The sequence below is a fragment of the Larimichthys crocea genome, chromosome X, assembly GCF_000972845.2.
Source record: "Larimichthys crocea isolate SSNF chromosome X, L_crocea_2.0, whole genome shotgun sequence".
Classification (NCBI taxonomy): domain Eukaryota; kingdom Metazoa; phylum Chordata; class Actinopteri; family Sciaenidae; genus Larimichthys; species Larimichthys crocea.
In genome coordinates, this window is record NC_040020.1 from 30309293 (window position 1) to 30321809 (window position 12517).

Here is a 12517-nt window from a genome sequence, read left to right on the forward strand (position 1 = left end):
AACATTTTACTCAAGTAAAATATTGAATGCTATAGTAGCTAGAACATTTTCATTATATTATTGCTAATTTCATTGTGTTCTGAATGCATCTTTCACCTCTAGAAGAAAGCAAATAAGCATTTTTCTCAAAATGCCAAACTATTCCTTTAAAAGCTCAAACGTCCTACTCGCATATTTGCAATACATATGAGAGTATAATATATAATACATGCATACGTTCAAGCAGTTTCAACCTTTTCATCTACCAGTAAGATGAAAAGTTAAAAGACATACTTTTACTTCCTGTGGCATGCTAACTTCTGAGAATATGTTTTCGTGATAGCAGTAATAGTGAAGTTACAGTCCCAATATTTTTTCTCACTTAGTCAACCCTGAAAGCGTGAAAGCGAGTTATCTTGTCTTTGCCATGCGTGTTATCAAGGTTTGAGAGCGGACTTCCTCAAACTATCTTTATCAGAACGCCACTATGCTTGAGGAAGATGTTTCATAAATAAGAGTGTGAGAGTGTGCTATGACCTGTGCACAGACTATGAAAGTTTATTATAAGCAAGAAGTTTATTAAGAAATAAAATATGGTCTTCAAAAGTTTAAATAGCTCAGGAAAAAAGAAATAATAATAATAATAATAATAATAATAATAAAAAAAAAAATGCTGCATGAATAAAATATGAAGAGACAAGAGTGGTATTTGTGTTAAGTTTGGTCTGAATGAGGCGTCACAGGGATGTCCATGTTATAACTTAAAGTCATAATTAAAAAGGTCAAGTGCGAAGATTGGTGGAGCTCTATTTTTTAGAACAAGGCAGATGCAGAATATAATACACATAACTATGACTCCATGCATGTATAATCACCAGGATTGTTATGTTGTTGTTACTTATACCACTAGATGCAACTAAATTCTACACACTGGACCTTCAAGGCATTTAAAAAAAAAATACACATGCTGTATTAACTTCCTTCCTGAGAGCGAGTTGAGAATTTCTCGTACCTGCTCAGTATGCCACCGAGGCCAGAAGCTTGCTAGCTTAGATAATGTTTTAACAATTTGTAGGGATAAAACAAATGAGATACTATAACACGTTAAAAAAGGGAGCCAGAGGCCGGTAGGCAGATTTTTTCATCCGTTTTCCACTATTTCCAGTTATTATGCTAATTTTTTCATCCGTTTTCCACTATTTCCAGTTATTATGCTAAGCTAAAATAACTGGCTGGCACCCGATTTTATCATTTTATAAGAGTGGACATTGCTGTCGTTTGGTTTTCTATGTCAAATTGGTTTCAATGTCCTGTGCTCCAGGCTTAAAGTAAATGTTTTTAAACTATCCCTTTAAAACGCACGGCCAGTAATTCTGAACAAAGATTCTGTCTCATTTCCAGATAGTGGGTACGGTCGAACAGTCAAAAAAAATAGTTCCTATTCTAAGTCTATTCCCAACCACTTGACCTCAAGAGTAAACGTCACAAGGTCAAGGAAAGATGTGAAGGAGAATTCATAAGGAGCCAAGAGAAGACGACCGCGGTGTTCAGAGAATCCGACTGCACTTACACTTAGACTACGTCATTATGCGACAACGAATGTTATTGACGTGGCCTGTGGTAAAACTACAAAGATGGACTACAAAACGCGCATCTGAGATACTTACTAGATACTCCCCGTGCGCTCTTAGCATGTAGTTTAACGCAGGAAACATAAACGTGGAAAACCCGGTGAAAACTGTGACTTCATTATCAACGTCAGAATTCAAATAATGAATGAATATTGTCCACCTGTTTGTTACACCGGTATGGTCGCTCACCCTCCTGTCCACTCATATACATATACATAAATACAAACATATTAACAAGTTATGGCAAAGATATATAATTAATCAACAACAGTAACTTTATGATGATCTGCAGGACGCTGGATCTGACTAATCGACTGCACCCTGTGTCTCACTCCCAGATAGTGTGGTGTGTTGAGGTTAGGGGTTGGGCTCTGTGTGCTCTCTTTGCAGAGATTTGCAGAATAAATAGTGATAGTGTTGAAAATACAACACATTGTCAATATTCAGCTATTCAGTCTTTTTAATTTTTGTTAACCTCATCCAAACCTTAAAATGTTCTACAGCTTTCTATCATTTACTTTTACAGCTACATAGTCTTTCCAACTTTTAGAAACAACATTCAAACTCTATCAAGGTTCACATCTTTCTATATTTTGAGTTCTAAAAGTTCTTTTCAGGAACCAAAGTTGCTTGTGAACAAATGTCAGTCATTGTCTTTATAAAACAAGTCACGAATCCCATGGCAGTTCCTCACAAAAAAGCTACATATAAAAAAAAATGTTTGAATGCTGTTTACTCTCGGGGACAAAGTCTCAGACTTAATTACATTCACAACAAGAATTTACAGACACTTGACAGAATAAAGATCACAAGTGTCAAACATGCTGTTACACATGCATCTGTTCACACACAAACACGTCCAAATATTTCAGTTAATGAGCAAAAATGATAAAGTCTCGCAGATTTACCTCTCACATCTTCTTTTACACATTTCTTCCCTTTGTGGTCCAAAGTTGAATAATCAAACAAGAGTCAGCAGTACAGCTCATGTTGACACTGTCAACATATCCACCAAAAGGTCTGGCACTGGTAATGTGGATAATACATTGTTTTGTTGTGCTAATCTTCTGTTATAAATGGTTAAAGACGGACACCAAATCCAGTAGTATGTACAGAGTCCAAGCCGAGACCAAAGTGGGTTCATCCTCAATTGCTGAGTTAACCACTTGGGCTCAATGCCTAACCCTAACCACTGAGTCTTTGGCTTAATTCAGACCTTGACATCTCTTCCACAAGATTCCAAGGTTTAAAAGGTTCAAGGTAGGCAGCATTAAACCGTGGTCATCCCTTATACTAACACCTTCCCGGAAGGGTATCCTAACCCTAACCACTTGGGCTCCAGGCCTAACCTTCAAGTCGTGGACTGGCCACAGCTCTTAACATGCCTTTGAACCTTGGATATTCCTGATTGTAACACCTTCTTTGAAGGTGTTAAACCTAACCACTTAGGATCCATGCCTAACCCTAACCACAGAATTTCTGGCTTAATCCGGACCCTAATACATCTTCCACATGTCTGCCTTTGAACCTTGAATATTCCTCAGTCTAATACCTTTGCAGACAGCTATCCTAAACTGAACCACTGAGGCTCCACGCCTAACTGTAACCACCTAGTCTTGGGCAGACCATGGATCTGAACATCTCATATACCGTCTTTTTGACGTTGCACATGCTTGAACATGACACCGCCAAGGCAACTATCCTAACCTTAACAAGTTTGGTGTCTTGCCTAAACTGAATCGGCAGATTGGGATAATAAACCAACTCTAACTGTCTCTCTTCTTTCTCACCGTCTTCTTTTATACACTTGGAGTGTGGTTAACGGCTTGACTGCAATGGCCCGTGCATTACCGTTGGTTCTCTACACCAAACTTATGCATTGATTGATCTTGATTTAGATCATAATTTCATATTGTATGTTTATTTTTTAAACTTTGGTACAACTGCTTGTGTTTAGGCAACATTTAATTTAACATTAAGAAACTTTGATTTCCTGTATTACATAAAAAGGAGGTTTATAGGAAACATTTTGTTATGGTTCAGTTTATTATGTCTTGGTTGTTGTGTTTTCTGTTTGTGCTCTTTCTGTTTTCCCCTCCTATTTCTGTTTTCCTGCAGAGCTGGTGTGTTGCAGGGGGTGTGGCAGGCTCACCTGTTCCCACTCAGCCCATTTCCTCCACCTGATAAGCCTGGCCTTCACTCCTGCCCTTTGTCAGATTATTCCATGCTCTCCTTCTTCATGCTACTCACCTGTGCTCCAGCTCCGGAAGAACTCCTCTCGCCAACCTGCTCCCTGCCTCACCAGTCTGCCTAGTTTAGTTTCCTTGGTTTTTGAAATTAAAGTATTTTTTTTGTTTTCATTCACCATTGTGTGAGTCTCTGCTCTACAGACTTAACAGAATAATCTGACAAAGGGCAGGAGTGAAGGCCAGGCTTATGAGGTGGAGGTAATGGGCTGAGTGGGAACAGGTGAGCTACTGCTGCTACTGGGAGGAGCCAGCCACACCCCCTGCAACACACCAGCTCTACAGGGAAACAGAAAGAGCACAAACAGAAAACACCAAGACAACAACCAAGACATAATAAACCGAACCATAACACATTATTCATATCCATTCATATCCTCATTGCAACTTAATTACAACAGTAATGGTTAACTGGAATTGTAGAGTTGTAAAAGCTTTAAAAAGATGTGTTATTACTTCAAAACTGCACTTAAGTACCACTCCACTTGATCAATAAGTAGTATCATACTGTAGAGTAAACAACAGACCTTATGAGACAAAAATAATTTATGAGAAAATGGAAAATTCAGCCAATTTTGTGTCAACGCTGCACCTACTTATACACATAGACTTTCAAATACAGTGTAAAATATTCAGCTAAACAGCCTTCTCAGATGACTCTGGAGATATGAAAGTGATGGAGGACTACGGACAAACTGTTCAGATTTCACCTTGGCAATCTGAGCTTCCTTCAGATAAAATTCAAGAGTGACAAGACAGAAATGTAGAGTGGGAGACAGACCATCTAACTGAACTCAAGACAAGGAGGATATAAGAAGATCTATACCGCTCTTATGTGATTATGCTAAATATAACAAAAGAACCAGGAGGCGGTTCTCTTAGGTTAGCATAAAGACTGAGGAGGAAACCAGCTACCATAACTCTGTCCAAAATAATAAAAAAGGAAGAAAATAACCTACTATAGCACATCAAGAGTGCAGAAAACCACTGCTTCTGACCAAAAAACTAATCCTGCACATAATCCTCTCATAAAACCTCAACTCATTGTTTTAGCTTTTTGGTTTTTGCAGAGATTAAACAAACATTAAACAACATTAGTAATCTTCAGAGATGCTGGTAGGTAGATTTTTGCTACTTTTGGACAAAGACAGACTAGCTGTCTCCCGCACTTATACTGAATGATATTGGACGAGAGTGATATCGATCCATCTAACTCTGCAAAAAAGATAAAAAACATACTTTGCAAACATCAATAGCGTGAATGAGATATAAAAGTGAAAGAGAATGTATGTGCAATTTGCAAACTGCGTTACATTCTAATAATCTCAATTGGCAGTAATTAGCTCATCTCAATCAATCAAATCAGCTGTGTGTCTCCTGGGTCAGAGGGTTCATTTCATATCATCATCATTTCATATAGATTTTAGCTGGGGTGCATGCCTCATATTCCAGACATAAGTCCTTTTTTTCCATTTGTTCACTTGGTTAATTTGCCCCCCAAAAAAGTAAGTTTGCTTCCGTACTTACATGTCTGCAACCAACACTAATTTTCCTACATTTTTGTGTATAAACTATGTTTGTGGAATGAAAAGTGTGGGACTGAAAACAAGTCGAAGAGAAAGTTTGCTCCTTTCCACTCTAACTGCTGATCTTCCACTGTAGCTCTCAACATACAAAATAATCCGCGTTAATACAAAAATCTCAGAAGGGCTTAATTTTTCACGAAGTCTGAACTGTGATCAATGTGAAAAATATCAAAGATATGAAAAAGTTGAATTCACGTGTGTAAGTCCAAAGGGTCATGAACATTTTAAAGCTTAAATGGAGTTTCTATGTGAGTGTATGAGTCGGTGGGCGTGAGAGCGTGAACATGAGCGGGTTTGAAGGGTTTCTAGGTGTAATAAGTCTGAAAGAAAGCTGAATATTTAACATCTGAAACAAATGAAAGACAGCTATTACAGCTATAGCATCAATATGGCACAAATGATAACGTGACACATTTGAACAATAGCACTGTAGTGTAAAATTTACATGGGTTTGTTGTTGCATTTTAATCTGATCAACATCCTTTTTGTAGTAGATAGAAGTGCAACAACGCTTAGACAGTGTAGTTGGGCTCATAAAGATGGCATGGCCACTGTTCTCTGAGTATCTGATACATCATGTGGAGGGGGTCAGAAAAAGAAACGCAGAGAAACAAAGAAGCAAACAAACAACTAAATGAAATGGTCTTGCTGAGTCAACTACTATCCTTACAGCTGCCATTTTCAGCTGGACATGAGAAATTGTTAGAACAGTGTGAAAACACAGTGTGTGGAGGGTGGTCAAGGACACGTGAAAGTTGAAATAAAATTGAACAAGGCAGGGGCAGGGGTGAGCACATGCTATGTCAGCAGTTTTGATATATGCTATGCTAGCAGTTTTAGAAAACATAGTCCTAAATAACTTGATTGGATACTAAGAATCATGTGATTTTGATATTAATATTTTATTGAAAGAAACTGAAAATGGTTGGTACGAATGTTTTGATTATACCATTATAAAAGATGATGATTTGACCTAAAAAAAAAACTATTTTCCTTCATGGAGAAATCCGGTTCTACTTTCTGTGAAGAGAATAAAACTTCTGCTGCACTTTCCAGTGTTTTCTTTGAAGATAAGATTGGATTTATGAACAAATGTTGCAGAAGTCAGGACAAGATCCAGAATTCTGACACACAGCAGTACCAATGACAGTATAAAGAATGGATAGAGGTTTCTGTAGCACTGTATTGAAGTTGGAAATGTGTGGCTCTGGCATGTTGAATGTACTGCTTCTTCAGCCTCCTGGTTAATCTTATTATTACGCAAGGACATGCATCATTGGTGAACCTGAGGCAGGCCCAAATGACCGTGGTGGTAAACCGTTGTCTGAACCAGGCTGTAAACATGTTTATTACTGCTGTGAAATTGGGCATTTTAATATGGTTGCTTATGGACGTTGACTCACTCCTGCAGACTGTCTCAAGCAATTACAGTTTTTAGCACTTCAGCATTGGCTTCATTCCCCAGCACCAGAGGTTGCCACTTGCATAGCACAAATGTCCTAATTTGAGTTGAAGTTTTTCTATGAAAAATGTGGAAGTTCGCAGAAGCTAAACCAATTCTTATTTGCCCACTTTTTTTTGTCATCTACGTACTTCTACATTTTGTCACGCAAGGTAATTTGAGGAAAGACCCAATTGCAGAGAGTCCACAAAGGTGACGCAAGGCAGGTCAAAAAAAAAAAGAAAAAAAGTTTCAAAGAAAACGTGCAAAGAAGCAAAGATTCCAAAGCCCACGGACAAAACACAGGGCTGAATACTTGACACATAGTAAGACAAAAAACTGACACTGAAACCAAGGTGCTCACAGGCTAAATAGGCTAAAAAACACAAACGAAGACAGGACAACAAGAAACAGGTGAAAAATAATCAGGGACAGGTGAAACTAATCAGGATGGAACACAAGACAACTCTTTCAACATGACAAAACAGGAAATACGAAACCAGAAACCAAAACCACACATTTTTCAAAATATCCCTAAACTGGTCTCTGTCTGTCTGGTTGAAGATGCAGTCACACCTACCTTTTTTTCTTTCAAGCTTCTTCCAAGCTTAATAACAATGTAAGTCAGTAAGATAACCCATCAAACCCACTCATCTTTATCCTCTTAGCACCCGTACATACACAAACTCCTTTCAAACTTCAAAACCTTCACAACCCTTTGCACTTTCACACATGAATTTGACTTTTTCATATCAGTCATATCTTTTTGCACAATTGCGGTTCAAACTTCCATCTGAGATTTTTGCATTGTTGTGTATGGAAAGTGGAAGAGCAACAGTAAGAGTGAAGAGGAGTCGAAAAAAAATCTCTCCAACTTGCTCTCACTCCCACACTTTTCACTCTGCAAACACAATATATGCATAACAATGTAGGAAATCCGTTGTCCGGCAACGGGTGTTGTTTACATGTCTTTTAATAAGCAAACTACTGTATCAGGAGTTACAGCCAAGTATATTTAATAAATATTAGGCTAGATAGATGGATTGAAAAACATGACTGAAGTGGAAGAAGAATGAATGTCCAAGCAGTTTTCACCATGCACAGACAGGGAGAATCAGATAAGGTGAAAGATAACACTGATACATTGACTACATACAACTTTCAAATGCCATTCATACTTAAATTAGACACTTTTCCACTTTTCCAACTCTTTATAATGCTTCAACTGCTTCTACATACAAAGTCAGCAAAGCAGTTAAGCATAGTATTTTCATCCAACCATAAAATATTATCTATTTTCATACAAAATAGGGTTTATTTAAGTTTTAGATCAGATTTTAATAATCTCTCACCTATTCCAGCTATTCAATCTTTTTCATTTTTGTTAACCTCATCCAAACTTTAAAATGTTCTACAGCTTTCTATTATTTGCTTTTACAGCTACATAGTCTCTTCAACTTTTAGAAACAACATTCAAACTCTATCAAGGTTTGCACCTTTCTACATTTTGAGTTCTAAAAGTTCTTTTGAGGAACCAAAGTTGCTTGTGAACAAATGTCAATCATAGCCTTTATAAAACAAGTCATAAATCCCATGGCAGTTCCTCACAAAGAAGCTGCATAAAAAAAATGTTTGAATTACTCTTGGGGGCAAAGTCTCAGACTTTACATTCACAACAATAATTTACAGACACTTGATAGAATAAAGATTGCAGGATTCGATACCAGAATAGTATCAAACATGCTGCTACACATGCATTTGTTCACACACACAAACACACACACTCAGCTATTTTCCTCAGACGTCCAAATATTCCAGTTAGTGAGCAAAAATGATAAAGTTTCGCAGATTTACCTCTCACATCTTCTTTTACACATTTCTTCCCTCTGTGGTCCAAAGTTGAATAATCAAACAAGAGTCAGCAGTACAGCTCAGGGTACAACACACTATGTCTGTTCTGTTCTGCTCTCCGGATTCCAGGTGACACTAACCAGCTCTGTCAATAAAGGTCAGAAGAATCACTTGTGTGGGCTGAACAATACAGCAGTCTACACTCCCTTTGGTGACAAAAGTGGATATGTTGATTGGGTGTATTTATACCCTAACCCCACCCACTCAATGGCACGTCCATTATGCCTTCTTGATCTTTTGAAAAACTTGCCCTTAAAGTGATACACCTACAGTACAGGCTTTTAGTTACACTATGGTATGGTATGGTATTGCGCTTATCTCCACAGTTCCGGTGCGTCCAGTTGGGTGGCCCAAATGAAATCTGTTCCTAGCCTACTTGAAGATACACTTGTCAATCTGGTCTGTGACAGATCTGGATATCTAGGTCCACATTGCCATCTGATGGGCTGGTTTAGACAAACAGTAAAATAAGTCAGATATGTATGTTTCTCCTCTCAGAATTAAGCAAAGAGGGAAAGTAATCACCTGTTGTTTTTGTTTTTTTGTTAGTCTCATCTGACACATAAGCATAAAGATTTTTCATTTGCTGATTCAAATAAATATAAGTTACTCAAGTACGGTGTTTAAGTATACATTTAGAGTACAGGTACATTACTTTATGCTCCTTTAGAGTCAAATATTGTACTCTTTACTCCACCACATTATTTGAAAGCAACATTTTCCTATTACTTAAAAGAATTTACATATAAAAATATGATAAATATGGTATTTATAAAATATGATGCACTGCTACTGAGTGTAGCATTTAGGGGGCTCTATTTACAAAATATGGCAGAAAATAAATATAACATGCATAACTGTGTATATATTAGTGTATAAGCACCTGAAAATAAGGATCAACATATATTTTACCTTAAAATGAGCCTTACCATAGAGCAGATGCCATGGGTCTTCATCATGCTGAACAACCATGTTTATAAAGTAGCTCAGAAAAGACGAATAAAACACTGGCTCTATAGTTTTTTGCATGTTTTTTTCGTGGCCACCAGTTTCTCCGTCACACTAGCAAGGAGAGGGAGATGTGAGCAGTCAGCAAGTACACTGCTAAATGGCATTAAACCTTACACACTAGTCCTTTAACTACCTAACAATATAATTATTATTGCTCGATAATTATATAGTTATATGAACATTTTATAACATATTCTGTAGATCAACTTGTGTTTTGTAAGACCTGTAAGACCTGCAGGTATGTGTATTTTACAGTAGTCTAATTGGTATTGAAGTCAGGTTTTACACATATATGTTTAGTAACATGCAACAAAACTATAAATATTAATTTATCATTCTACAACATAGGTTTATATACAGGTTGGGAAATAAACATGTTAAACCAGACACTGACAGATAAAACTCACCTGCCACTCAATATTCAATCCGTATTTTACTGACATTAGTCAGTGGTGCTAATTTCCCACCATGGTTGTGTAACAAAATGCTAGATGGATGCATAAATAAGGTCATAAGTGTGGAGAGATTTATTGATAGCATAACTTCAATTGGCTAATGCTTATCAGGAAGAAAAACTTACCATTCTGTTGTCAATTGGGAAGAATAAGTTTGATCCAGGGGTTGGTCAGTGCCCTCTGACTCCGAGTCAGAATGTGGTTCTGGTTGCTCAAACATATAGGGCTGGACAATACCAATAATACTGCGAGCTGTAGCACCCATATTGTGCTTATTGTTACACTTTCTGACTGTTAAGGGAGGCGGGATCGAGTGGGCGTGGAGAATCATTTTTACCTAATTTCATAAACTTTTTTTTTTTTAACTTTTAAAATTTTGAATCATTCAAATTTGTCTTGGTGGTAAATAACACTTTCTTCTTTAGTCTGACAAACTCAAATCATATATTTATTTTTACGTTACACAGCTCCAACATAAATGCTACATTAGTATAATTCCATAATGTAACACTGACAGGAGCCATTTTGCTCTTCAATTAGTACTTTTACTTTTGATATTTTAAAGTACATCTGCCTGCTAATATGTCTGTATATCTATTTAAGTAAAATGAATACAGGGTGTTTGTAGTGGTGTATGTTCACTTTGACGTATTGAGATCTGAATACTGTAGCTCTGAAAGGCCAGAACATGTTTTTAGTGACTAAACTCTCTTGCAGAGCTGGAACAGAAGGAACTTGTTTCTTCCCTTCTCTTTGTGCTATCTGAATCCAGTTTACAGCTTCATGACCTTGAACGTGGTGATTTGAGGGTTTAATAGGAAATCATTTTTCTCATTTATTACTTTTTGGTGTTTCTAATCACTTCTCCCATTAAGCCAATTAGAGTCTCATAACAGTGTGAAGTTAATTTAGGGAGTGACATCATCTTCCAGCAGGAAGGGGCTGTGGACATAATGTTGGATGGTGCAGTTCTGGGCTCTAAATATTTTGGTAACCCAGTTTTTCTTTGGGCCGTTTGCAGTCTACTTTAAACTGTGATCTGTATGCTCAGCTGATATTCATGATACGTGATCCATTTCTAATAGTGCTAAATCTATTTCTATTCATTCCAGTTTGTTCCAGACATTTTTGTGCACTTTACATCGAAACGGGAGCCTGTTCCTATTTTAAATCTGCACAGATTTTTGATAAACCTTTGATTTATTTTAACAACCGTAACTGTTTCTTTAAATCTTTAAGGAACTCATAAAGGAGAGACACTATGCTGTCACAGATTGTATAATTGTATATCTTGGTAGCATGTGGAATGTGTTTTCTCAACTGGAAAATCAAAATTTTCAAAGTAATTCTGGAAAACTGTGAAAACCTTGAAATGCAATAAACATAAAAAAACGGATATTCAGTAGAAGATTAATAGAGGGGGTTGAAAATTAGTAAGCACAAAACCTTATTTCAAATGTGATTCTGAAATCACAGGATCGAAAAACCATCGAGTGAAGGCTCCGTTTGACTTTGAGGGATGGCTTCATTTGTTCCAACAATCACTTAGCTCTTCCAGCGGACCCTCCCCACTCTTACCCATCAAATGATGGTCGATTATAATTTTACTTGACCGTGTTATTGCTGGTACTCCGCATCCATCAATCACATGCTGCTGAGGACTCTTTCATATCATGTTGACTAGTCCAGGACTCAAACATTGTAGGCACGCTTAAGCTCTGTGCTTCCAGTAAGACATCTCTCCTACTCTTCTCGCACTGTAGCTTGCATTACACAGCCACTGAGTCACTTCATTGTTGATCCCTGAACACCTCCAGGTTCAGTTTTTCGGTTGTCAGATTTAGATTTGTGTCCGGTGAGTCATCCATGTCATGTAGATGGATTTTTATAAGTTTGTTTCACTGTTGCATTTGTAACTACAGCCTTTAAATTGTATGATTTTGACATTTAAAAACAAAACAAAAAAAAATACTTTGTCATATTTGATGTTGTCAATTATGTTGCAATTACCATTCTATGCATGTGTTTTCTTTAAGTCCATTTCTATATTACAGTTTCCATTTCCAACAAAAAAAAAACAACTAAAAAACTGTTTAATTCAATAGTAGTAGTAGTGGGGATTGTTTCTGAGTGTGTCATTCACTGTGTGTCAGCATCATCATTCCCTGGTGTTTCTGGGTTGTCTTCTTATAATTATTATTATTATGTATCCATCCATTAGTAGGTAGAGTTGGAGCCAATCCCAGCTGACTTTGGG

General features: G+C 37.1%; 1 protein-coding gene across 2 annotated transcripts in view; it reads right to left on the reverse strand.

The window, feature by feature from the left end:
- Nucleotides 1–3986, reverse strand: part of mgat3b (beta-1,4-mannosyl-glycoprotein 4-beta-N-acetylglucosaminyltransferase b) — a 55158-nt gene extending 51172 nt beyond the window's left edge. The window contains exon 1 of one of the 2 annotated variants that reach the window (XM_027282467.1): nt 3861–3986. Coding sequence is in view for 1 of the 2 variants with exons in the window: in XM_027282466.1 (XP_027138267.1) it covers nt 2519–2541 (23 nt within the window). In the remaining variant the exon portion in view is untranslated. Of the gene's footprint in view, nt 1–2518; nt 2587–3860 lie in introns of those variants that run through there. The other variant, XM_027282466.1, reaches the window with a different exon arrangement.
- Between the last annotated feature and the right edge of the window lie 8531 nt (nt 3987–12517).